Here is a 27,206-nt window from a genome sequence, read left to right as displayed (position 1 = left end):
GAAACTTACCACGTATTTATTCACACCCGTTTATACAAGCACGGGTCTCGTGAACTAAATAGAAATTTAAGACATCCCAGGGGGCGCCATTGTTGGGCTCGACCGACGCGACTAACTGTTATAATTCAGTAAAAATTGTTATCTGATCAACTGATGAACCATTTCACTTTCAGTTCAACCCCAGTCCGACAGAGGGCAGAAAAGTACATCATATCGTAAAACGAGAAACTCGCTACCGGAACGACAGAAAACTAGGCGTACGTCAATACGACGGTTTCGTGAGCAATCCAGCCGCCGTGATCCCTGGAGAAGCCTGTGGTGAATCGTTCCCATCGGTCATTGCTATCGTTTCCGTTCACCCCAGAATGCGCTGAACCGACACCTGTAAAAACTAGCCTTGCTTGGATGTCAATGGCCGTGAGGCTTCAGCATACGGTATGTTGGCTTTTATACTTCTACCTGCACGGCGATAACCGTCTGACCTGCACCGAAACTGACAGTCAGGCATTAACAATCATGCGCTCCCGCAGCAGTTTCTGTCTGGGGCTTGACAGGGGAGCGGCCCGCGTCGCGTTTCCGTTTGTAACTTTACCTGGAGCCTCTAACCGGACGGCTATGCTAAAGCTAACAATTGACAGCCAGTGTTTTTATCCTCTACAGGAAACAAGTCAGTGCTATAACTACACCTGTGAAAGATGATATTACCGCTGTACGTTGAGGAATGTTGCCGAAACGTTGTAGTTTAGACTAGAGACGTCGTTCTCCGCGTTGACCCCGCGCGCTCTATCTTTGTCATCATGTAACTTAACGTTAAAAATAGCATTGAGTTGTAGCTCTTAAACGGATTTGGCGGGGGTTTCACTGCGATCGGAGACGGCAGACAAAGGTAACCGACTGCATTCCTATTGATTTGCATTGGAGTCTTCGTTTTTTATTGTTGTTTTGTTGTTGTGAGTAAATGTTTTGCTAACTGGCTCAGTTAGCAGGAGGCGGCTGTCAACTTCATGTTAACTTAGCAGTTTATATTTTCCTCTTTCTATTTTTAGTTCAGGAAATTCATATTTCAAATGAGCTGTTTCCACATTTTTTTGCACCATCCTGTGATCAGCATTTTTGTTTGTTGCTGCATTTATAACTTCTATGACATGTCCGTGGCACAGTGTGTGTTGTTAGGTCGAATGAATTTGTCACCGCTCAACAAAGTGTAAAGATCGTTGTCATTTTGAGTGCGACGATGAGCATCACCTGTCAAATGTATACACAACGGCGTTGAGCTGATGGGAATTGTACACGTGAGACGCGTATGGTGTCTCGTATTTCAGGTCGTTGCCTGGTGCGGTGAGATCGCCAAACACAACACGAGCACTTGTTACCACACCCCACACAAAACCGGCAAAGATTGTATCCTTGCATGTCTATCAATCTCTTCTTTTTGCCAACAAATGGCAGTTTTCCAGCTGCGGGCAATTCTCGTGGTGCGCCATATGTTCCCACTGCGCAGCCGCGTGTCTGATGCTGTCTGGTGCATACGCATAATGGTTTCCCTTTGTTTTCTCTTTCCCTTTGGCATAGCACTGCACACACACTCATTCACAATTTGTTAGCATTGTACATGGGTGAACAAAATTGATCCGTGTCTCTGGTGTGTTGTCAGGGGATGAGAGGAGAGCAGGTGCTGCGCTCCTGGCTGCAGACTCAGTGACTTGCTTTTGGGCTCAGGATGGCGCAGGGAGGGCCTCAGTTGGACTACCACATACTGCAGGACCTCAAGCAGCGCTTTCCTGAGATTCCTGAAAAGGTTGTGTCTCAGTGCCTTCTTCAGGTATGAATCGGCAACTGTGAATGCAAAAAGTAGGCTTTTGATTGGCTGCATTTCTTTTTTATGGTGGAGATTGATTTTTATCTGTTTGTTAGATGATGTCATTCATATTTTGCAGTGTCGTACTGGGTAAATGGTCTTAGTTAAGTAGAATGGTTGCATGTCAGGTGCAAAGTAAATGTTCACCTCGTTGTCTTTCATTTCCTCTTCAGAACAACAACAACCTGGACCTCTGCTGCCGTCTGCTGGCTCAGGAGAGTAATAGATACCTTTATGAGGAATTCCACAGCTCGGATGAGCTACACATGAATCGCAACCACATGCTGCGCATTAGCGTGGGTTATCCTGCTCCAGAAGGAGCTAAAGGTAACGCCTCTGGGCGGGTTTTGGTGCACAGTTCAAGCGACAGTCACATCGAGCATCCTCGAAGCATCTACCCTGAGCCTCTCTCGGCCCCCGCCAACATGGCGCCTTCACCGGGATTCAATCCCATTTTTATGAACGACCATGGACGCCCGAACATCCCCACTCCTCCGCCAAGTATCCAGGGCATGTCGCCCACGTACAACCCAGTCCCACGTTACATGACCCCAATAACAGTAACCCTCTCCCAAAACATTCCCTCTGCACCCCAAGCGCTGCAGATTCCTCCCGGTGTCTATTGTAACAGCAGTAACAATGTGTACATGCGGCCCTCGCCCTCTCAAAGTCCTCAGCCGTCTCCCTGGTCAACATCAGGGACGCAGGTGTACCAGCAGTCACCTTACGCTACTCCGACGTTCCAATCCCCATACAGTTCTCCCCAACATCAAGTCCAGCAATCGCCCCATGGGTTCTTACCCATAAGTCCTCCTACCCTCACTGGCCTGTCCTACCAGCAGCCCCCGCCAGGGTCCCACAGGCCATTCATACCCTCCAAAGTCCCTATGAAGAACCAGATCGAGATCACGCTGGAGGGACAACGACCACGTAGTAACTCCCCCGTACATGCACCGCAGGGATCGATCTACATGGCCAACAGCCCTTCCCCCAGTTCTCCATCTAGGGGCATTAGTATGACCGGACTTCCAGGGACCTCCATTCATCAAGGATTGTACATCCACCAAGGTGTGGCGAGGCCCAGGCCCGCCTCCTCTCCTCAGTCTGCCACCTCAGCCATCATCAAGATCAAAGTGTCTCCTGGACAAGCACAGCATTCATCAGGCTCTCCGACGGTTGAGACGGAATCCCTCCTCAATATAGTGGACCAGGGTGAGCGTCACGGTGCCCCTCCGCCCATCCTGCCCATTTCTGCGCTGCCAGGGAGCATCTGCAGCCAGATCAAACACATGCCTAGACGTTCCAGCTCGGGCTCGGATGACTATGCATATACACAAGGTATGAATCTGTGTATGCCTACAAGATCATTATGTTAAATATGAATTCGTAATGCCTACAAACTGTATTTGGGTCACTTTTTCTGGAGCTCTTATTGGTCTTGTTGGCTTCTTGCCTGTGTGGGCAGTTCTTGTGCAGAATAAACTGGAAAATTGACCAAAGTCAATAATCTTGCACTGTGATGCTAATGTACAGAGATTGCAAAAGGCTTTGTTATTTTTCCATTTGGCAGGATGCCATTTAAGTGAACTTTAGGGCATTCAAAGTATGTGTTTTTATCAGTTTGTGTGTTTAAAAGAACCCATGCTCTACTGGTTAAACTACAGGATGATTACTTGAAAATGATTTGCATTTGGGTTTCGGAGATTAAATGTGCAGCTTGAGACAATAAAATGTATACCTTGAATGTTTGGATAAACCGACAGCGCATTCTGTAAATGTAAACGAGTGTCTTGAACAATCTTCTATCATTTTTTAAACGCATGAATTTATAAAAAAATCATTCGGTTAATCCATATCCTTGCATCCGTTTATTGTTTGTTTGACGGATACAGTAAATATGGGAAGTGTGCCTCACAGTTTTGGTTTGTACGTTTCATCTGCAGCACTGCTCCTGCACCAGCGCGCACGGATGGAGCGTCTCCTGAAAGAGCTCATGCAGGAACGGCAGAAACTGGAGCAGCTCAAGGCGGAAGTCAATGAAAAGGAATTTGACGCCCTGCAGAGACGATTTAGACGGGTGAACAGCACGAGCCACATCCCGCGGGTAACAGAGAGACGCATGAAACATGCCATTTTATTGCACATAAATTAGGGCTGCATAATGTTTTGAAATATTGCAATATGCATATCAGATGGGTTTGTCAGATTTGTTTTTGTTTGCGGCATAAAGCATTGCTGTTCGTGTTTAAACGTTGTTATGATGCTTGCTTTGCCAAGAGAGGATAAAAATATGTTGGCTATATGATGTTTAGTTTTATATAGATATACTGTGTTTATATATATATATATATATATATATATATATTCACAGTATGTTGTTTTTGGTCTTTTTGCCTCTTATTTTATATTGGTAGAGATGAGAGGAGGTGAAGTGGGAGAGAAGGGGGTGGGGCCTCGGGGACAACTATGTGTCTGGAGCTCTGTCCACACGGCCACAGGCTCTGACAGTTTTAAATATATTTGTATATAGTTTAAATTGACTTTAGACATGTTATGCCTTATTGTATTGTGTTTTGTATATTGCAATATCAAGGAAGTTGTCACATTGCAATTTTTGTAAGTTTTTGCAGCCCTAATGTAAACATATCTCTTTAAAAGGGTGCTGAACTTCTATCCACAAGTTTGCTTGAAGTCTTGCATATAAGCAAACATACCTGAAATCATTCCTCTGATGTGTGAAAGAATGTCTGGAGTTATTTTGTGTGCAATTGAAGTGACCGTAAAAATAAGAAGGGGAAATTTTGTGTTTTTCCAGCCTGAGGACATGACTAGAATTCGGTCCCAAAACAGACAGCTCCAGATCGACATTGACTGCTCATTGAAGGAGATTGATTCGCTGCAGTCAAGAGGTAACAATACCATAAAACCAGTCATCCTTTTGACATATAATATGAACATTTAGTCATGTTATTGTTGTTTTGTGTTTAGGCAAGTTTGATGTGAGAGCCATGAACAACTTTTATGATAATATTCAGCCTGGCCCTGTTGTACCACCAATAGGTAAATTCAGCATTTTCAATCAACCATCATTATTCTTAAACTTTGATCTCTTGCTGTACTGAAATATATGGTAGATGGGTTTTTTGTTGGTTTTACTCTCTTGGGTTAAAATTAGCCCTTTGCTTTCTGTATATCCTGTTCGAAACCTCCGGACCTCCGATTACACCAGTGCGGTGGAGGGTATTAAATATAGCATTATTTTAGCATTTCTTGCACCCTTGTTCTATCACTCTTTTGTTGCTATGTGGGGCCGGTGGCCTAATTTCTGCAATGTCAAGGGTGTGGCAGAATACTCGTATTACTCGGATGTTAATAATGAAAGTCAGAAATTATGCAGATCTTACACGTCTCATAACGTCTTGTCTCCCTCAATTAGTGCAGCCAGCGCCATTGCAAAGAGACGAAGATTTTGAGGGCGCTCAATGGAACTGTGAAAGCTGTACTTTCCTCAACCACCCCGCCCTGCACCGCTGCGAACAGTGCGAAATGCCACGCAACACCTGAGCTTGCCGGCCGCCTTTACTGCAACCCTTCCCGACGGGCCATGGACCCCATTCTTTCAGCTAATCTTCTTTCAGCCCGGCTATTATCGAGCAAAACATCTTTCCTCTGTACCCTCAGCTTTACCCAGCAGTAACTGAGCCGTACCCCACTTAAAAAGAAACGCTGATCCTGTTTAATTGTCATCCAATCAGAGCCCACCCTCTCTTGCCTCTTGAGGAGCTTCCTGCACTTGTATTTTTCTACTGAAAGAAGATGCTTCACAAGAGGACGGGAGGGTGTCTTGACTATACAGAATTGAGCAAAAGGGATTGAATGATTGGCACTGGAGTGGACTGGGAAGGTGTGGATTTAGGAAAAGGAGGAGCTTCCAGATGTGAAGGAGGTGTGGTTTACCGAGCTACCATTCCAAGCAGAATAAGACTGCCGTGTTTACAGAAAAAATGCCCAAACAATCCCGTGCACAGGGCTTGTCTCCCACGGCGCATCCAGTGTATTGAGATGAGCTGAGGTCTGAATCATTTTAATGTAGACTTTACACTGTATGTGCTCGCTGAGAGCTCTTCTCGTTGAATGAAGAACACTATAAGACCTGCATATGAACCTATACCTGGTACTTTTATGCATATTATGCCACACTGTATTCTGTGTTTAAGATGTCCATTTCCTGTGCAAATGCGTCACGTTGCTGTACTTAATAAAGGATCGAATTCTATGTGATATCACTGTACCCTCTGGGTTGTTGAAAGCTTTGAAAGTTTTGGTCTTTTTTCTGCCCAGGTCATTTTGACAATCAGTATACCACATCCTTCTTATTAGCTGTTTATTTGGTTAGTTTATAAATTGGTACAGAATGTCACGACTGTCTGGGATACAAAAAAATTTGCTTAAACATCCGCTCAAAAACTATAAATTGTTTATACACACCATGCACGCAACAGACTGTGCAACCTTAAAAAATAAAGGAAAACCTCTTAGTCTGTCTTTAACTACCTGTATTGATGCTTGTGTAAAAGAAGACTATAATAAACTAGTCTGTACGCAATACTTGGACCTAGATTTTTCTACAATGCAATTCTATCAAATCCCTTTAAATAAAAGATGAGAAATGCAGACCTCAGAAAGCTGATCATGCGCAAAAAAAACAATGGCTGACATTAAAGATAACAGTATGTGCCCTGTGTACATTGTCTGCTCAATGTTTCACTTCATCTTACTATCACAAGAAGAGTTATGTTTTCATGTCTATTACACTATTTTATGTTCGACTGCTGGCATATGCGAACGTAACATCTGTCATCTAGGTGCCACAGCGGTGTGCTTTTACTATAACATCATTTCATATTATGTGAAGTTCCTAATGTAAAAGGGTTTTATATAGTCTTTATAGTTTCCGTTATGATGTGACCTTTTGTCTCCTAACCGTGATGTCGAGCCATGACTGTCAATTTGTGTCTATCAGGATTTTGCTAGATCCGTTTCAGATTCCAAAACAGATGGAGACTTCCCTACTGATCATATCAAAGTCTGGCAGTATTCCAGTGAACATAAAAACCTGACATCTGGAGATGCTCATCTAACAGTGATGTGTTAGAATGACATGAGGAAAATTACTTGATAATAATGGTAGACCGGATTTTAATGACAGAGTTTAATTGCATTATACTGTAGATTTATGGTATGAGGAGAATGGTGGGGAATAAGGAAAATAAAATGAAATTGCATCTGAATTTAACAGCTTGCCATTTACTCTGCGTGTTTGGAAAATCCATATCAGGTCCACAAAGAGAACAAATGTTCAGTGCATAAGCTGCTATAACAACAGTGAAGTGGACATTGAAGTGCATCGTGGGTATCGTAGCAGGTTTAGTAGTATTCTTCATAGTTCTTGGGGTTCAGGCAGCAGAGAATCCCTCCTCCGAAGGAGAAGATGGTGGCGCCCCAGGCCAGACCGTAACCCCAGTTGAACTCGTGATATATTCTCAAACTGATGGTCTCGATAAACTTGATGGGATAAAGCACCAGACAGCAGGCCTGCAGAACCACTGTGAGAAACACAGAAGAGTGTAGGCTTTGAATTTTCCGATCATCAAAGAGACAAAAGTAGGTTAAGAACATGAATTAAAACCTGTAATCCGCTGTCTCAAACTTCAAAGAAATGTAAATCTCCCCTCAAAAGACATGGGAAAATGTCTCTTTCAGATACCTAATATCGTTCCCTCGTTTGTCGTTCACATCAGGCATGACTTATTACTAAAGCAGCTGTGCACCGTGGCTTATAAAAAAACTGTTTTGATGCTTTATGAGGGGTGGATGCAAAATAATGCATTCGCTATTTCCTGCTCCATTACCTACAGCAGTTGTGCGGTACAGCCAACAGCACATTTGAAATTCATAATACATGAACCATAATTTAATGCGTCTGCCGGGCAGAAAAGGGAAGTCAACTTATTAATGTGTGCGGGTTGTGCGTCTACGTCACCTGCAGCAAACAGCATAACTGCGACCGGTCGGTAGAAATGTCTCCTGGAACGAATGCAGACAGACACCAGGGCCACCAGGAAGGAAAGGAGGATAAGGAACGCTCCACCCAACAACAACGCCAATGTGGCAATCTGCCAGTCTGTGTTACATAAATACATAAAAACATCAGTTTCACATTGCGTGTATATAAGTGCATAGAAGTCACCAATTTAAAAATGCGAAATATGCATTATGATGTGCATAAAAGTTTATTTTGGCATTCATTCATCATGAAATTTGATATGATTTATGTCACAAGAAAACATGTACAGTAAACATCCACAGTGCATGGCTGGAAATGTCTATATAAATAACCTTCATCAAACATTCTATACCCTGAAAAGAATACTTAACAGCCTATAGTGTAGTTCAGCATCAGTGTTGAACTTTTTGCGTTTATAGATCAACATGGACTGATAAACGTCAAGGCTTCTAGGCATATTTTTATTACTCGTCTGAGCTTCATGCAGTTCATCAATTCTTAATTGTAGGTGTTCTGAGATCTTCTTTGTTAGAGGCAGCGGTTCACTTTGGGCTATGTTTTTGTGCCTTTTTTTACCTTTTGAAGACATAAACCTATGTGTTCATATTTTTTCACTGTGTGCTGTAAATGTTTATTTTCTGCATTGAATAAAGACAATTATCTATTGTTAAGTCTGAGCTGAAGTTCAGATCAAATTGTATTCATGCAACTCTATCTGATGAGCCAGTAAACTCTTAAGGGACACAAAGCTCATCCAAACCTCCAAAATAACCATAAATATCTTACATTTTTCAAACACATACCGTAGGAATCCTTGTACTCATACCTGGCCAACAGTAACACGAACGCGCACATCTCGGGTTTCGCAACACTGAACCTCTGTTGGCTGCATTGAACTTATTGGCTTCTCTGGTGGGCTAAATGGGGCATCCCGTAATATATTCCCTCCTCCCCTTTCTACCTCCTTCTGTCCCTCTTGCCTTTCATTCAAGCACTCTGAGACACTCAGTTAGAGTATAGCCTTGAAATAGCACTGAATCCTCTATGGAACGCGGGCTTGCAGTAAGGGTGAGGATGTGGGGGTGCCTGAAACAGTATGATGTCTCCATATCTGATGACATGAGAGTAAATGTGTGGAATCTCACATGCACATCGGGACTCCAGAAAAATCTCATTAGGTTAAGATGGCACAGGGGAAGAGCATTACGTGTAAACAATCCCTTTAGCTAGACCGAGGAAGGAAACAGTTTTTCCAATTGAATTTGATAAATTGGTTTATATTACTGGAATAAATCAGAAAAATAAAACATAATGGAATAACCTATTTTAAATTAAATCAAAGCCAAGCATGTCTTGTAAATTGTAAATATTAAAACAAATGCCTACATTAATACATGTGTTTTACATCTAATACATCTAATCTCAATGGGGTGATTCATTTTCCAGTAAACAGGAACAACCAAACAATCGATTTCGAATTTGCAACATCACCCACACTGAAATAAATCAGAGACCGGGAGTGTTTAGCAATCACTTTTCCACTAAAAGAATGCATTAATACGTCATTCATAATAACAGTGGCTTATTGTTTTGATATTGAAATTCCTTAAAATGTTTTATAAATAAAAGAGTCCAAAAAAGCAAGCTGTTGTTTTGACTGTTTCTTAAGCAACTCTGTATTAGGGGACAATAATTTCAAATAGTTTGAAAATGTTTGAGATTTGAGTTTTCATTGATTGGTTCATGGAAATCAATCGGAAATATAATTCCACAGTAAAAAAAAATAGCTGACAAATCAATAATCATCCATGTCTATCTAATTTGATAAATGATTAAATTACTAAAGAAAGGACAGAAGTATTTAATATGATTATAAAAGCTGACTGTTAAAAACTTCTGAATCTGTCAGAGTAAACTGATTTTTTTATCATCCTAGGAAAATAATCTTTTCTAATTGTCAAAACATAATTTTCTCAGAAGGCTTGAGAACGTTTCTGGGGCATTTACTCTCTGTTGACTGTATTGTTGTTTGTAACAAAAACAAAGCTTCTCTGACCAAATAAGGTTAGAGATTCAGATTTTAAATAAATCTATCACTTCAGGAAGTTGGAGAGACATATGAAAACAAAACTTCGGATTGAATGTTTCATTCTATTTAAAAACAAATTCTGACAACTCGACCCTTGACCTCTCTGGATGGCCACCAGAAGTCCATGAAACAACAACAACATCAATTTTCCCCATATGAGACTTGGATTTCTGTAACTTTGATGTATAGCTACGTCTTTAGTACAACGGAGCTTATCCAGAAAAACCTACAAGCTTACAGATTGAAATGAGGATAAGAGATAAAAATCAAACATTCATTCCTATAATCTGTTTCTCAGCAAGCAAGTGCCTCTTGGCTAGTTATTTCAATCTAATATCACGATGAGGAGAAAAAGAAGGCCAATGTCACATACAAGTGAGTGAATTCCATCAATAACACACAATGTCTACACATTCCTCAGACGGGGTGCATAGTGCACTGAACGGACGGTCACGCACCCCCCTCCTTATTTAACCGTTGCCCCCTCTCCAGTGGAGCATAACATCAGCACTACGGGTGTCTCGCACACTCCGGTCATATTGCTGTTGTTTGCGATTCTTCCCGGAGCTTTCCCAACTTCAGCGTCCGGCTTAATGTGCACGAAAAATGGAGAGTGTTATGTTAACAGTTTTTTTAGAGAGTAATGTTTACGATTTAAATCATGGCTCTCAACGACTGGAGCAAGATAATATTCTGGTCTAGGCAGCAGAATCGGCAGGTAATTGTGAAGCTAATGAGATTTAGTTTAATGCACAGCCCATAACAGAGAGAACACAGAGGAAATGGAGTGACTGATTACAGAAAGCCCCAAATCAATAATGTGCTGCAGAGGGAAACAGCCAGTCACCCAGACTGGCGCTTCATGACTTTATATGGAGTCAAAGTGTGCTTTTTAAAAATGACAGGACAAGGTCCAGAGCCAAACAAGCTGTCACCACAACATGAAGCTTAAAAAAACATCCTAAATCTTAAAGGGATACTTCACACAAAAAGGAAAATTCTGTTATCATTTACACACCTCCGAGTTGTTCCAAATCTGTATAAATGTCTTTGTTCTGATGAAGACAGAGAAAGATATTTGGAATAATAATTATAATCAAACAGATCTCAACCCCATTGACTTAAATAGTAGGAAAAATTACAAATGTAGCCAAAATTGCCCCAGAACTGTTTGCTGTCCTACATTCTTCAAAACGTCGTCTTGTGTGTTCAACACAACAACAAAAAATGATAAAGTAATTTTTCCTACTATGGGAGTCAATGGGGGTCTAGATCTGTTTGATTTCAAGCATTCTTCAAAATATCTTTCTCTGTGTTCATCAAAACAAACATTTGACTAATAGCTCTACGTACTGTAGGTAAAAATGCAGAGGGTACTGTTATGGACTGCTCCAAACAGCAAACCTTCATCCCTTCCAAAAAGGAAGTTTCTTGTTCAAAGTGAAATGACATTTCTAACATGCACCCCTTGTTTCCTTGGTAACTAATCTGTCCATGTTACGGCCTCCTGGGAGCTCTCCTCTCAAAGTTAACCTTACTCCTTGGCCGGTGAGGGGACTTTAACAAAGGCTCATTTTGAAGACAACAAAAGCAGAATGAAACTCCAGCTGGACCACTGATTCCTTTCCACATTCCCACATCATTCTATAGCCCTTCTCCAAAACAAGTTGTGAATAAACACTGCACTCGATTAAATGCGAGGGATCAATATCAAACAATTAATGAAGCTTTCTACCCAGACACAGTATCTGTGAAGAGATTCATCTTGACTTGCTGAAGGCTGGGGAGCTTTTTCCTTAAACAGAATGAATGATTTCCCCCCAAAGCATTTGTTAAAACCACATCTGTCGGATCTTTTTTATCTTATGAAGTATACGTGCATATTTTAAACTGTACAATAGAAAATTAACTTTTTTAAGATAAACAATGACATTAAATAATGCACTATTGAGAGAAGAGCCCCTTTTGTCAGTCTCCTCCAAGGAGACGTTGCTGAGCCTACTAACATCAAAGTTAAAAACGCACTGTACCTGTTTTTATTTTCAAACCTATCCAAATGTGCATCAGAAACTGGCTGTGTATAGAAAAGTTACAAAAGTAACGGGTCCTCTCACCGGTCCCCAGCGTGCTGGTGCACCTCCAGGTCGGAGATGCCGCGGGCTTCCAGCAAGACTCCCACAGGGACAGGTGGTACTGTTCTTCCGCGGTGACCCACGCCGGACTCAGCACGGCCCCGACATCCAGGCACAGCGCGAGGAAAATGCACACCAAGCCCACCAACTTCAGGGGCGTCAACGTCGACACGCGCACTTCCTCCGCGCCGCTCACGGATGAGGCCATGTCGCCTGGATGCGCCCTCGAGGATAACCGAGGTTGTGTCACTTCACCGGGGACGAGTATCCTAAGAGTGGGGATATCTTTCCGACGATCCTAATTTGCGATCAGTGCTTTGAAGATGTGGAGTAGCTCCCCTCAACGCGACTGCACCGCACATTACTGAAACATCTTCTGCACCTGCAGGGTCCTAGTGCCTAGCCAGCGCTCCCAGGAGCCTCCCATCTGGCGTAACTGTGTGTGTTGAAAACTGGTATATTTTCTCTCTCTATCTCTAATTCGCTCTTTTCCTCTTTCTCATTCTTTCTTGTTTTATAAACAGACAGATAAAAAAATGGCCTCTGCCCTATTTCAAAACATTGATAATGAACCATTCATCAGAGTAATTAGATTAGAACATGAGAAACATATTCTCAGGCGCTCTGATATTGCTGGTTTCTGTTTGATAAATAGCTAAATGGATAAAGGCATCTGTTAGTTAAATGATTAAATGGAAACGGAAAAAAAGTTTTCGCAGAAAAGCGTGAATATGTTTTATTGGATGTTACTGAAATGATGTGCAAGAAGCCCAAATTTAATATTAAAAAGGCGTCTCGTGAAGAAGCATTACACAGGGCGATTTCCTTAACAGATATAGATATATTAATTCGTCGTGTGGACAATAATGATCAAAATATTGCATTTATCAGTGAGGGGGATATTTACAGACAGCCTTAAAAATACAAATTGTACATTACAAGGAAAATCTGACAACAAAGACAGGGTCTTAATGATTGTTCATCTTAAAGGACATACAAATGCAGGAAAACAATTTTAATTTAATAACTTTTGTGTGGGAATGTTTTATCCTTTTTTCTATTGTCTTTTGAGTCGGATTAACAACTATGTCATAACAGGTAATACATTTTTGCCAAAAAATATATGTAAAATGGACCCTGATTCAATATGCCACAATTAAGATATTCTCTTCATTTTCTGTGTGAAAGAGGACATTTATTGTAGTAATACTTAAACTACAAAGATTATTTAACATTATATATTATATATGTTAACATATATTATGGTTTGATCACCTCGAAATGTCCCCCTCATCAGAAGCTTTCTGCATTCATCACTCTCCAGTTAATTCTGGCTGCTGCTGACCGCGCATGCGCAAAGGCGGAACCTCGGGAATCTGGACGAACGCTGTACACATTGGGTGTAACGGGTAAACAATGTTTTGTCTTATTCGGTTAATCTAATCTTAAGTAGATGTTCAACTTTACCATCATATACAAAAGCATAGTTTTGGTCACGTTGACTGTTATATTAATTTGTGCCGTGTCACGGAGAAAACCGTGTCAACATGCTTCAGTCACGGAGTCGATACGTTACTCATGACGAATAGGGACTGAATTAATAATAGTAACACCATTATAATTATACATATCGTTGTACACCTTATGTATTATCATTTTGACTCCTCAAGAGGCCGGTTTTGTGTTTTATTAAAGTGAAAAAATAGTCGTTTGTCAAAATCTAATCGTTTCTGTGTGTGTCCTGGCAACGGTTGTCCTGTGCGTGCTAGGAAGCTAACAGCCCAACAGAATGATTTATGTTTCGTGTTATTGCTTGTTGTGATTTCACAAAATGAACCCCATCCGCGGTGTTTATTTCAGGTAATCCTAAACCTATTGCGAAATTAGGGGTGGAGAAAGGGAAACTGAATGAGCTCGCGTAATGCCACAGCATTTAGGTGTATCTTTGGATGACTGTGGAGTACATATAAGTTAGTTTGTTTCTTCTTCTATCAATTCCAAGGTCGTTTCCCTCTTTGAAAAGCTGCAGGAATCATGGGAGCTGGTAAGTCCGTTTATACTACATTATATTAGAGCTATTATATTCTTAAGTATGCTGTTTTGTTTTGTTGCCAAGATATTTAGTGGGTGTGTTTTATGAACCTTAGTTACTTCTGTATCTAATGGATCTCGCGTAAATATCACGCCAAACCTGTATTAGATCTGTCAAGCGATGTTAATTTTGTATGGTCAACCAAGCAACTCGGTCTACCGTACATAAATCCGAAACTAATCAGATGTTCCTCCATCAGAATACACCATCTGTTTCAGTTCTCACTGTAAGTGCTGAGGCAAGCTAGTCTTTCATAAGCACCCTATGCCTGGAAAACAACCATTTCAAAGAAACCTCTTCCCCTCACATCAGCCTCCCTCTTTTATTTGTTATTGCCTATTGTTTGTTTGTTTCTCTCCTAGTGTTCCTGCCAGCAGATGCCGCGCACTCGGTGCTGCGAAGGTTCCCGAGAGCAAACTTTTTCTTGGAGGAGATGAAACAAGGGAACATCCAGCGAGAGTGCAGGGAGGAAATTTGCAATTATGAAGAAGCCCGAGAGGCTTTTGAGAACGACGAGAAAACGGTGGGTTTAAGTTACATTCGTGTTTATGCTTTTCCAGTGTACGTGAACTTCCTCTTTCGCATTCAGGTCTGCGGAATGTACGCTATGCAGGAAGTCAGCTTTATTGACAGGAAAAGTTCACTTGCTGAGAATCTGGGAGAGTTAATTATGAATCATTTGTGCTGCGAGGGATGTTTGCTCAAAAGGAGTTTATATACACATTAACAGACCCACGTGACGGCATAATATATTGCATTGTGTTCTGCGGTATGTTTATGTTATTACAAAAAGCCATGGTCTCTGTTGTTGGTCATGCCATTGTGGTTTTTGTTTTGAATTCATGTCAATAGAATTATGCCTTTAGCTAATCGTGTTCTTCTATATCGTGACGGTCACAGAAGCGATTCTGGGAGGAGTACCAGCGTGAGAGCAGCCCCATGCCTGGAGGACTGGAATCCATTGCTGGCGGAGTTCATTCCCTTTACCTGATTTTACCCCTGCTGCTGGTTGTGCTGCTTATTGCCGCAGTTTCCATCACCGTTTGGAGATGTCACTCACGCAAAAGATCACAGCAAAGCCCTGCCATTGGGCGTCCGCAAAGAGACACAACCCTATCTGTAGTGTCAATGGACCAGTGGGGACGGGACTTTCATCCTGACGCCAGTCCTCACTCTGAGATCAGTGCTCACAGTAGCCCTGCCTACCACGGTGCTGACCTCACACCTGGGCGGGGCAGTCGCGGTGACCCGCCCCCCTCATACGAGGAAGCTGTGGGCCATACGGATGTACACATTGAAGCAGAGCCTCCTCCTCAATATGAAGACATCATCAGCAACCATGGTGCTACAGTTATCATCGCCCAGGGAAAGTGACTGTCTTCCTAGGAAATTATCCAGCCATATGTGTAAATGAGTTTGTAAGCCTGTTATTTGTTATTTACTGTATGTCGTCTTGTTTCATTTTCAAGCCAAGCGTGGAGGTTTTGCAGGATTGGGAAATGCTTATTTTTATTACTATCAATATTTCTCCACTAACTCCGACAGCTTTGATTTACAATTCCATCACTAGTAAACCTGTTTATTTAATATAAAGGGAACCACAGCTAACGCAATATTTTTTTCAGAACTGTTACATGGACGTTGTTAACAATGAACGAGCCGGTCATTCAACTACGTGTAGTTTGTTTGCCCTTCATCAGATCGTTTTCAGAAGTGATTGCAGAATTTATAATAGCTCCTCTAAAATTGTTATCTTCCTAGTTACTAAGAGCGGTGGTTGCCAAAACATTTCAGGAACAAACTGAATACTTTTCATTTGTTGCTGGCCTTTTATCTGACCATTTGAAAACCCATGATTTAAAGATTCAGTGAAGAAGAAAAAAACATTTTCAGGAACAATTTAGGTTGTAAGTTTTAATGTTACTGACATGATGTTGTCTGTTTTATCCTTCAAAGGTTACGTTTATTACGTTTGTAAATGCATATGTATCTGTATCCATCGGGCTCACAACCTCAGTGAAAAATTGGTGTTGATTTGGTTTTTAGTTGAGGTTTTAAACACTGTGTGTTAGATTTTGTGACTTTGTTGAAAACACTTGAATGGTAAACTAGTTACTAATTATGCTTGAGAGTTTTAAACGGTTATCAAATGCTGATAACCTATTGCAAAACGACTAAACAACCTCGGCCCTGATGTTCTGTAGCATTGTGGTTGTTAATACTGAATCAGCACAGGTCCAAGCTGTTTTTGTCCAGTGGGCATCAAGTCAACGTATGTGAGGTTTTGTTGACGTGTCTGCTGCGGCAAATACAAAACATTTGCACCCTCTCTGTAAAATCCAGACTAGTCCCATAATCTAATTATGAGCATCAAAGCCATTTATTTCACTAGATGATTTCAATCTTTTGATTTATATTAAAGATATAAAGGTTATATTTTCTTTATATGAAAGAATGATTTTACAGTATGTAGAAATCAGAAAATCAAAGAAATCGAGTTTAGCTGGGTTTTCACAGGCAAGTGTCCCATTTGCATTAGACCACATTGAGTTAAATGTCAATACGTGGTAAATGGGCTATGCACCAGAGCCTTTTTTAGAGAATACTTACCATAATGTAGGAGCATTTTCATGGTCACAGCCTTGTGAAATTTATCTTTATTGTGGCCAAGGACTTAGCAGGGATATTAAGCATCCCAAGCATTAAGGCAGGAAAACTAGGATAAGCAAGATTTATTATATACCAGCTCAGGGGAAGCGCGCTTTTTTAGATTTGTGTAGAGGGTTAATAACGTTTGTTCTGTTTCTCTAACAACCACAGAGAATGTAAAAAGTCACAATTAGAAATAACTTGGCCATGCTGATTTGATTCTTTGTTCATTGTGGTATATCTTTATTGTGTTTAAGAAACATATATTCTTTCCCTTTATGATGTTGGGTTAATATCCATATTTTACTATTTGGCCATTGCTTTTTGGGTGGACTTGTGTATTTAAAGGGAAACAGACACTGTTTACCTCTAAACCTTTTATTCTTGATTTATCACAAAGAGTCTGATCAGAGTACTTTAAACACTACAATCAAGAGAATCAAAGATAAGGATTAAATTATGGGAACAAACCCTCCCACTTCCCCAGAATATAATGGAGACAAAACCTCAATGAGAAAACCCTCAGTATTAAATGTCAGGAAAGTGTGATTGCTTGAGTGTGTGAGAAAACAGTACATTTCGATGGGAAAATTATCAATGCGTTTGTACTTGTTCAGTAAATATGAGCGGATGCACAAATTGCTCTTTATTGTAAAGGAATATGAATTAATGTTTATGATGTGATGAATTAGGAATGCTGTTTGGTTTAACTTATCTGCTTTCTACAGTTTATATTTGGTATGACGTCATGCCCAACATAAATATGCAATAAAATCCATCACCAGCACTAACTCGGAAAAGCTTTGTGAAAATCAAAACAGCCTCACTTTGCATAATTTTGTTTATGTTTATAAAGGTTATGTGAAATAAGACCACCATCATTTGAAATGCAGTGATGATGTCTGGGTGGGTTTGATGGATGGAATTTGTTGCAGAATAGTTGCAGGCTGATACTTTATGTGGTGGTGTTTATTGCTTATGCCTTACTCAGAGATAGATAAAGAAATTGTATATATGTGTATTAACAAATTAATGTTTTGTAATGATCAAGCCTGACTATTATTTGTAATAAAAGTTTTTTGGCCCTTACTCTTCTGGTTTTATTCTCTGGGTTTGTTTTCATTCCAACCATCTTACATTACCGATATATTTGTATAGCTATAGTTGTTTCAGGTTTGCGGATCCAAATGGGTGAAGTTAAAATGTGTTTTTCTACCAGATTTACAACCTGAATGGCACTGCCTCCATTTACACAAGCTCACAGATAAAGTCATTTGCAGTAACACATTAACTTTATGAGGTTCCCTGCTGGCTTGGCTCAAGTAATGTGAATTGTGACACCAAACCTTGAGAACGTTACCTTGGAGACATTTGATTTACGTGAACTTGAACATATTTCAGACAGTTTTCTCATCAGCGCTGATACAGATGAATTGAAGATGAAACTGAATGGCGGATAACCAGACTGCTTAGATTTCATGTATAAAAGTCGCTTTATTCCTTGTATAATAAACAAAATTACATCTTCCTGAGAATACACCTTGTCTGCATAAAATATCTGCATCTTAAAAGAACCAGAACAGAGACAGAATAGAGATGTGTTAGTAACCTCATGACAGGGTCGAATTTCTTCAAAGACAGACATATAAAACAGGTCAATAACCAGTGTTAGAAAAGCAATAACAGTTTTGCGCTAGCATCAGCACACATTAAACATGAACGTTTAAACATACGTTCTGGATAGGTTCTGAATACACATACAGTCATGTTTAAAGCAGTGCAAGCAGAAACAAGGCTGTAACTAAGTAACGCAACCTCAAGAGCAAACACTGCCCCTCCGGTGAATCCATACAGCCAATGGCAGTGTAAGATAGTTCATTACAGCCAAGCCGATAATTGAGCAGCGTTGCACTCAGTCAGCAAACAGAATCAATTCGTCAAAAACGGTGACATATGTCCCGTCAGAATAGGTAATTAGTCATTTTCTATTTTAATCAATACTGTTCTTCATTTTCAATATCGTAAGAGTTGCCGATGTATTTGATTTCACAAGACTTTTCCAGAAACCTCCTCCCCGTTCCACATTTCCCACCCATTGAAGGAATTATTCATGACTGGGTGAATCAGATCCATTGTTTAGGGTTTCGTAAAACCTCCAGCATTTTTGCTTCCTTGGTGCCTTTGGCGGGTTCATGCATGTACTCCCACCTGAAATAAAATATATTTAATTCAAAATGATTTCTATTGCATTTATCACAGTTTTGCAACCTTACAATAAACATTAATACATACAGATAGTAGTGACTGAAGTAGAAAAAAAAGGAAATAATAGGAATATGTGTAATATTATTGCAATTTTTTCTATAACATGTACATTAGGCATTTTCCAAACGGCATGTATGTACTTGGTGACAGGGACGCCATTTGTAGGGGCGTTCCAAACGCAAGTGAACACCTGAATCCCTTCGCGAATGGCCCTTTCAGAAGTCTGTTAGCGAAGGGAACATGCCAAGGGCACTTCAAGGAAGTGAGTTCCATTTGTGATCAAATCTTGAAATACGACGCATTTTGAAGCAAATATGGTACAATAATTTTGTTTGTATGTTTTACACTATTTTTGTCAGTGATAAATATGATTTAAGATTAAAGTTAAAGTATAGTATAAGATAATTTAGATTATTGGAATGTATGTTTAAAATGCATGACATAATTCCACAATATTCAACAAGACATATCAAAAATGTTGTTCATTTTAAACAAACGAGCGCTGGATTCAGAGAGCATGTGTGTCGTTGTCAAGGTAATTTGGCCTGTCATTCCCTTTGTGAACGGAGTTTCAACACATACATGAAAATGTGCAAATTTAAACTTGACCTCAGGACGAAAGGCTATATGATATAACACTATTGAACTATTGAATAAACAACTGACAATTTGAACAATTAGAGTCCCTAAGGTTCACAGGGGGGTCATGCACAAAAAGAGGAAGCTGCTGATATGAAAGACATCAGTCCACACAATCTCTTACCTTGCAGTAAGTGGTAGAGACATCAGAATACTCTCGATTCGAGACCCAGGTGTGGCCAAGCCGAATTTCACCCCTCTGTCATACACTAAATTAAATTCAACATATCTAAGAGACACAGAGAGTTTGGTTAGCGGCTGTGTACTTGTGTCTATATGACAAATGACATCAGATTCAATTCAAAAGACAACCACAAGGTGATTACAGGCTCATAATATATGAGTTTCACACGGTTATAGATTTACTACTTTATTTTTCACACGCATAATAATAACTAAAACATTCACTGCATGCTAGTGATTATCAATAAAATGATTCATTTTATAAAGTAAAAAATATAAAAACTTCATAAAACATTTACATGCCTAAACACAATCTACAAAAAATATGAAATTCTTCTTGAACTAACCTGCCTCGTCTGACCTGCTGCCAGTCCTTCTCCTCAGGGGTAAAGGAGTCATTCAGGTGTTTGTACACAATGGGCAGGTAGCAGGGCACTACAGTTTTAGCACAGCTCTTCACAAAGTTGAAGGCCTCCTCCTGATTGGGGGAATCCAAATCATCAAAAAAGATCCCACCGATGCCTCTCGTCTCCCCTCGGTGACGGATGTAGAAGTAATTGTCACACCTTGGGGAAAGAAGTCAATGGAAGTCAACTGATGCGAGGTTAGACATTTGGCCTGAGCTTGACATTAGCATCAGCTGACTGACATAATCGTTTACTTTTTTGTTGCACAATAAAATCAATGTATAAACTAAACTTAAAAATAGTGTGTCTCAAATATCTCCTAATTAATTGCAAATTGGATTCATTTATATGAGCATCTGTTTTAAATATAAAATGGTGAATGAGGGATAGATTCTTCTATTCTTTAGCGTTGGGATTGGTCAGATTAAATGAACGTGCTCCTCCCAAGCTTTTGTTTACAAATCTATTTAAATGCCTTATCACTTCTGAACAGTTAAAAAACACCCAGAAGATAGACTCCTCATACACCACACATAGCACGTATCCCCCCTCACACCCCCTGACACACCCGTATGAGTTGCAACACACCCAAATTAAACTATCCTTGCAGCGGTGATGAAACTCTTACCACTTTTTGAAGTCTGAGTAATATTTAGGATTGTGCTTGTCACATGCTGACTTCAACGTATTGTGGAAATGTGCAGCATCTTCCAAATTAATGTAAACAGGAGTGAGATCTGTTCCTCCACCAAACCACCACTGCTTTGAGCCTATGGAGTAGAAGTAAAAATAAGTTCAACGGAGAGAATGAGAAAGAGAAGAAATGAGTGCAAGGGGAGATAACAACATCTCCTTCACAGCTTTGGCAGAGCTCGAGATCTTCAATGACCAGGGAAAAACACCCACCATCTGCCTCCTCGATCTCAAAGTATCTGTAGTTGAAGTGCACTGTGGGAATGTGAGGGTTTTTTGGGTGTATGACGGAACTCACACCCATTGCACAGAACGGCAACTTCCCTGGAACACATTGATAATGCAAGACGGTTAGATATCACAGTCCCCCACAGAACACAACTTCATCAGTCATGAATCATCACATTAAATGTCGAAACACCCGTGACAGTTAAAAACTAAAAACTAGAAGTAAAGTGAACGTTTAAAGGAACTGGATTCATATTAAAATGAAGTAAGCGTCTCACCATCTTTTCCTTTCAAAACTTTTCCACGGCTGCGCATTTGCTTGGCGGCCTCTTCGGTAAGATACCCAGAAACCACAGAAACATTTACACCCGCTTTCTCAAAATGTTTTCCATCCTGCATCACACAACTGATGCCTCCACCACCTATTAAATACAAACATGTTATTAGTTTGCTTAAAAGTGCAACCTAAAAAGACATATTGTGACTTTACATGAACATTATTTGGCCAAACGTATAGGATACCTTGTTGAACATTTCAAATCCAATGGCACACGAGTTAGTCTATATTTGGGAATGTAATGTTTGTCCCATTTAAGTTTCTTAACTGGGGGTCTCAATATTGTTGTCTTATTATAAATACGACAAAACTAAAACTGTAAATGGTTACTCTTTAACATTTTCATAACAAATATGAATATTCTTCTAGTTATGCTAAGCTCCAGTTGAGATCAGCCGAACTAGACTATCTACCCTTGTGTGCCACTTATTTGGGGATTTGTCACCTAGCCTACAGGAAATATGACTAAAAAAGTCACAGTGTTGTATTAGGAAAACACTTCTAACCTTCCTTTCGACTCCATCTGTCCACTTTAAACGTGCCTCCATCCACTTCTTCAAGGGCTTTACAGAAGGAAGCCTGCGTTTCCATGATCACCATCTCCATTCTCGTGGACATCGCATCTTTCCTCTCTTCTAGGATCTTGATGTCAGTGACTGGTGGGGACATGAACGTCTTGCATCTCTCCCGTATGTCCCCTTCGCCTTCTTCAACTTTGGATATCTTAGATGCCATCTCTGCCTGCGGAAAGCGACTCACACCACCTCCAACCAGGTCACCGAGGACCACTACCGTTCCAGCTGCTAGGAATACTTTACAGCAACGTTTGAATGAGATCCAGCCTTGCGTTGTATGCGACATTGGTCTCGTCCCTGTTCTTATGAATGACCATTTTCCTCCCGGAAGAAAGGCACGTTTAGAGCATAGAAAAGAGTGAAAACCAGCGGTACCATGCGCGGAGCGGTACACTTTACACAGCGTTGCCGCTGATCTTACTGTGTATAAAGCTACAGAAGTCATTTTGTCTACTTAACGCAAACAACTGTATCTATAGACGACCTGTCAATGGCGAACAGGGTCATAAATGAGAGTATTGTCACTATAAGCTGTCTGCACGTAGCTTCTGTCACAGTTGTGAGCGAGGAGGCGTGTCCTGGTGCTTGAAATGCGAGCTGAAGTGCATTACGGGTAATTGAGTTTATGTTTCGTCAGCGAACTGATTTGTATCTCCCATATTGACTACATATCCCACAATCGTTAAAAGGAACAAGATAAAAGCGTGCGTTGTGAAATTTGACCAGCATTGTGCAAGCAAAATTGTGGCCCTTGGGAATAACCAAATTAATTTATTTTATATCATTTCTTTTATGAAAATTATTATTGTGAAATGTAAAAGTGAGAATTTCTGTATTACTGAAAATTAGCGTTAAAAACAACAAGAATGTAATGTGCGAATTATCTTGGCCAATGTGTTTTTTTATTAAAACTTTATTTTAGTCAAACAAACCAGCATATCCTGCTGTACCTTATTTGTTTTTCCACCAACTGTATCATAGATAAAATCTGTTTGGATCTCCCGTATACGTTTACCTAAAGATTGCGCATGCGCGCGCAACCTAGACAGGCATTGTTGTGCGTTTCTAGGGCAACACCTGTTACAAGCCACATTGAAACTGAGGCCAGCAGAGGATTAGGGCGACCTGCTCTCCAATGTACAGGTGCGCAGAGACCTACTCTCTGGAATATATAGGCCGACTAATAAGTCGTTGATCATTATTTTGAGGATAACACAAGACAGCAACAGACATCATTTGTGGAGGTAAGTTATTTGTTATTATTTATATGATAAAACTGTGAAGAAGTGGTGTCTAAAATCTGCTGACAAATCAAATCTATCAAAAACAAAGACCACACAACTATGTATTAAGTCTGTGTTCTAATATATAGGCCAAGTGCATGTTTATCTGATTTTATTAAGCAATTGTCCAACAATACAGTAATTCTGAAATAAAGCCACGCAAGATGTGCATTTAAAGCAGGACTGACATATTTGGATAGAGTGTATAACAAACAAATAAATAGTAATTGAATAGATTTTTTTATCAAGTTAATAAATATATAGGCCCTATGAAGTGTCCGAATGAGAAGAAAAATATTAGCCAGAAAACATACAGTGACAACAATTTTGAAGTATAGGCTAAAATAAGATATTGTCATTTGATGTTTGAATTTATAACATCTACATTATACATTTTTGTTGCTGCTTACAGATTTAGCTACATCAGTTGTGTATATGTTTCTGAAACTCTTATATTCAACACAAAAGTTGTTTAAAGCTGCCCGGATGCATTTGTAATGTAGATCCATGGTTACAAACTTACGTTTGTATATTAAGTACTTTTTCATGTCATCATAGTAATTTTATGCGTACACATTAAACTGTATGCTAGGGTTTACCATAATATAATTTGACACGTATTGAGACTTAATTATAGTGCACAAAGTGTAACTGTTTACTTTAAAATGATTTCGAAGCACTCAAAATAATCTTCACTTTGTTCTTTTGGTTTGTTTGGATGGGACACAGGTTTACAGGTTTTATTTCTGCACCGTTTGTAATTTGCTTTGCATTGGTGAGGATCTTTTTATGGTGAGGAACACAGAATGAGTGTTTCTGCAGCGAAAATCGGACACGATGAGTACGAGGATGATTTTGAGAAAGACCTGGACTGGCTTATCAGTGAGGAGAGCAAGAGTGAGGAACAGGTGAGGGGTGTGTATCTGCATACATAATGATGAACAGTGAGTGAGAGACAGACAGGTCCATATCTCTGAGACTGTCTTCTGGAATAATGTTTTAATGTGTGTGGCATTCTGTTACACGGACGCTGTGTTTGAAATCCATCCCACTGACACCCAAACACTTTCACTTAGCCAGAGAACTATGTCCGATGGCAATGCATTATTCAACAAATACGCTCTATGTATCTGATTCACCCTTCTGAGCAAATGGTGCTCTAGTTACTCCAGCTCTTATTCTGTGATTCTCTATTTCTTCATCAGGATCCTGATGATTATGATATCGAAGCTCAGATTGACAAAGAACTTGAAGAAGAAGAGTTTAAAGGAGACCCACAGAGGGAAGTGCACAAAAACGGAGATTTGGAAGAAGATGGAGAGGAAAGATGGCCAACGCCCATGGAGCCAATAGAGCGTGTCTTAGATCCTGTCAGGGACAACTTTGTAACCTCCCCACCGTTGAAGAATGACGAAGAGCTTGATGAAGAGAATAAAAAATACATTTTAGATAAGCTCCAAGAGGCTAACAAGCAACTGAAAGACCAAGAAGCTCCAGACCAGAGCCGCCGCAGACGTCTGCAGTTTAAAGATACTTTGGTGGACTTAGTGGTGCCTGCCCATGAGTTTGACACCCAGGAGAGAAACAGCGCCCTCTGTAGGGACTTAGAGGAAGAAGGGGATGTCTCCAAACAAATGCAGAAACTAAATATATCTCACATAGAGGTGACTGAGTCTGGAGACCCTAAGGTTGAGAACAATGGGGCTACAAAGGAAGGACGGGTTTTGGTGGAAAAAGATGGAAAGTTTGACCTGGTAAGTCTAAAGGAGGTGGAAAGTCAAGGATTGCTTCCTCCTTTGGCAACGTTTCAGGTTGAAAACCAGCAAGCATCCAGATCCCAGAGTGATCTTAGTAGGAGTCCTGTATCTTCGCCGAGACAAAAATCTACCTCACCTTTTCCGCCCGGCATTGAGTCCTTGTACGTCCCCAAACCTCCAGCCAAGCGCAAGAACAGGCCTAGCTCTGCCAGACAGTCCCAAAGGGGAACATGGGTCCCGGGCACAAAGCGTAGGGTTCAGTCGGCAAATGGAGCATCCTCTTATTCTACTTTTACACTCTCAACACAGCAGAAGGAATTACTGGCCAAAATTCAGGAGCAGAGAGAGAGGCGAGCAAAAGAGGTGGGTCCTGGTTACACAACCAGAGCAGTCGGTTCGTTCATCAATCATTATTCTGTCATTGTAATGCTTTACAACGCTGTGATAAATAATGATTTGAGGTCACTAGCACACTGTGTTTTCTTCTCTATGGTCATCCTGTGTGTCAGGAAGAGCAAAAGAGAAAAGAGGAAGAAGAGCAGAGGCGTCAGGAGAACGAGGTGGCCTTCCAATCCTGGCTTATGAGGAAGAGAGAGCAAATACATGATGAGAGGAGGGTCCAGAAAGCACAAGAAATGGAAATGATGAGCTGCAAGGTGTGTCCACTAGATGGAGCCGTTTAACAACTGTACATGACTTGTCTCGCATTTCTGCTTTTTGCCTTTGAAAAAACATTTTAAACAAATGGTCTTATACAAACCTTTAACGTGAAAAACTATTAATTTATGTATTTATTGATTGCTTTAACATTGTCAGAACAATTCCGTTTTACAAAAGGTTCTTTGAAGTGGAGAAAGGTTATTAAGATTATAAAAGTTAGAAAGAAATAGTTATTTTAAGATGACTGGATGGTTCTTTTGGGAACCAGAAATGGTTCTTCTAGCATCGCTGGAAAAACCTTTTGTAGCTCCTTTCTTTTTAAGAGTGTAGGTTTAATCAAATGGCATTAAGCTGACTGTAGTTTATAGATATGGTGTCTGAGGATAAGATTAAGCCGGCTGTGGCTTTAAAGTCAGCATGATATGGAAGTTGCAATGGTGGTTTCTTCCCCATTGTGATGTATGTGTGACCATTGGACATTCAATGTAGTTCCAACCTTAAGATGCAATGAGAGATAATATCACTTATAATACACAATGGAATATGTATTTAAAAAAAATAATTGTCCATTTTGACTTCATGGTGTTGTTGGTATGACAGAGAGACTGTGGCGACCCAGAGGAGGCCTTTAAAATCTGGCTTCAGAAAAAACAGGAACAGCAGCTAAAAGAGAAACAGCTGGAAGATATGAAGAGACTGGAAAAGGAGAGCGGCTTTTGCCTGCAGAGCCGAGAGGAGAGCGAGAAGGCCTTCAGACGGTGAGTTCAGACTTCTGAATGTAGACAGGTCGGAAAACCAATGAAAATCTCTCTCATTCTTGCTTTCTTCTTTAGCTGGTTGAGACGAAAGCGTGCAGAGAAACGGGCAGAGCAGCAGGCGGCTCGAGAACGTTCCCGCAGGCTGGTGTTGGAAGAACGGAGAGCCAGGCGCATGCATGACCTCCTCAGTACTGTCAATGAGATGAAACTTTTACGATTCAGTGAGCCCTATGGATATCGCTACTGAGCACACCCTACTATAAACTTCAAAGCCTCATTGTGGTTTCTGCTAAAGGACTCGAGGATTCATCAGAATCTTTGGTTTCTTTTTTTCTCCCTGATACAAAGGATGAAAGAACATGTATGAACAATATGCAGCAGACCCACGGCCACAAATAAAAGATAATTCAATCATCTCCATCCCCATGGTTTCAGTAAAGTGGTCCGTATGTGCCACAGGCATTTTTAGTGGTTGTTCATGGTCTTATATGCAGAAACACTGTGAGTGCAAAGCCTTTTTTATTCTGAAAATGA

At 40.4% G+C, this 27,206-nt stretch overlaps 5 protein-coding genes across 7 annotated transcripts; 3 read left to right on the top strand and 2 right to left on the bottom strand.

The window, feature by feature from the left end:
- Positions 1 to 201: 201 nt before the first annotated feature.
- On the top strand, positions 202 to 6,139 carry tab3 (TGF-beta activated kinase 1 (MAP3K7) binding protein 3). 3 transcript variants are annotated; one of them, XM_056772520.1, is made up of 7 exons: positions 202 to 435; positions 1,655 to 1,822; positions 2,032 to 3,196; positions 3,802 to 3,962; positions 4,674 to 4,767; positions 4,847 to 4,918; positions 5,300 to 6,139. In XM_056772520.1, the coding sequence occupies exons 2-7, from the start codon at positions 1,721 to 1,723 to the stop codon at positions 5,329 to 5,331; spliced, it is 1,626 nt and encodes a 541-aa protein (XP_056628498.1). In that variant the 5' UTR covers positions 202 to 435; positions 1,655 to 1,720; the 3' UTR covers positions 5,332 to 6,139. The 3 variants fall into 3 exon arrangements, with proteins under 3 accessions (XP_056628498.1, XP_056628496.1, XP_056628497.1); XM_056772518.1 differs by having other exon boundaries at positions 204 to 435; positions 5,295 to 6,139; XM_056772519.1 differs by lacking the exon at positions 202 to 435 and adding an exon at positions 467 to 886 and having other exon boundaries at positions 5,295 to 6,139.
- Positions 6,140 to 7,033: 894 nt separating this feature from the next.
- Positions 7,034 to 12,533, bottom strand: tmem47 (transmembrane protein 47). Its single transcript, XM_056772522.1, has 3 exons — positions 12,129 to 12,533; positions 7,902 to 8,042; positions 7,034 to 7,464 (listed from the first exon to the last, which is right to left on the bottom strand). The coding sequence occupies exons 1-3, from the start codon at positions 12,352 to 12,354 to the stop codon at positions 7,286 to 7,288; spliced, it is 546 nt and encodes a 181-aa protein (XP_056628500.1). The 5' UTR covers positions 12,355 to 12,533; the 3' UTR covers positions 7,034 to 7,285.
- Positions 12,534 to 13,483: 950 nt separating this feature from the next.
- Positions 13,484 to 17,976, top strand: prrg1 (proline rich Gla (G-carboxyglutamic acid) 1). The gene is made up of 4 exons (XM_056772521.1): positions 13,484 to 13,555; positions 14,149 to 14,190; positions 14,601 to 14,761; positions 15,139 to 17,976. The coding sequence occupies exons 2-4, from the start codon at positions 14,181 to 14,183 to the stop codon at positions 15,610 to 15,612; spliced, it is 645 nt and encodes a 214-aa protein (XP_056628499.1). The 5' UTR covers positions 13,484 to 13,555; positions 14,149 to 14,180; the 3' UTR covers positions 15,613 to 17,976.
- A 385-nt stretch (positions 17,977 to 18,361) lies between these two features.
- On the bottom strand, positions 18,362 to 22,796 carry cpox (coproporphyrinogen oxidase). The gene is made up of 7 exons (XM_056773211.1): positions 22,146 to 22,796; positions 21,581 to 21,724; positions 21,288 to 21,398; positions 21,010 to 21,151; positions 20,322 to 20,540; positions 19,916 to 20,020; positions 18,362 to 19,095 (listed from the first exon to the last, which is right to left on the bottom strand). Exons 1-7 carry the CDS (start codon positions 22,657 to 22,659, stop codon positions 19,011 to 19,013), a joined length of 1,320 nt encoding a protein of 439 aa, XP_056629189.1. The 5' UTR covers positions 22,660 to 22,796; the 3' UTR covers positions 18,362 to 19,010.
- A 166-nt stretch (positions 22,797 to 22,962) lies between these two features.
- Positions 22,963 to 27,087, top strand: ccdc181 (coiled-coil domain containing 181). The gene is made up of 6 exons (XM_056729533.1): positions 22,963 to 23,458; positions 24,227 to 24,405; positions 24,703 to 25,617; positions 25,764 to 25,910; positions 26,515 to 26,672; positions 26,748 to 27,087. The coding sequence occupies exons 2-6, from the start codon at positions 24,304 to 24,306 to the stop codon at positions 26,917 to 26,919; spliced, it is 1,494 nt and encodes a 497-aa protein (XP_056585511.1). The 5' UTR covers positions 22,963 to 23,458; positions 24,227 to 24,303; the 3' UTR covers positions 26,920 to 27,087.
- The last annotated feature ends 119 nt before the right edge of the window (positions 27,088 to 27,206 follow it).

The sequence above is a fragment of the Triplophysa dalaica genome, chromosome 18 (genome assembly GCF_015846415.1).
Source record: "Triplophysa dalaica isolate WHDGS20190420 chromosome 18, ASM1584641v1, whole genome shotgun sequence".
In the NCBI taxonomy this organism is placed as follows: Eukaryota; Metazoa; Chordata; class Actinopteri; order Cypriniformes; family Nemacheilidae; genus Triplophysa; species Triplophysa dalaica.
This window is presented reverse-complemented; position numbering and strand designations above follow the sequence as displayed.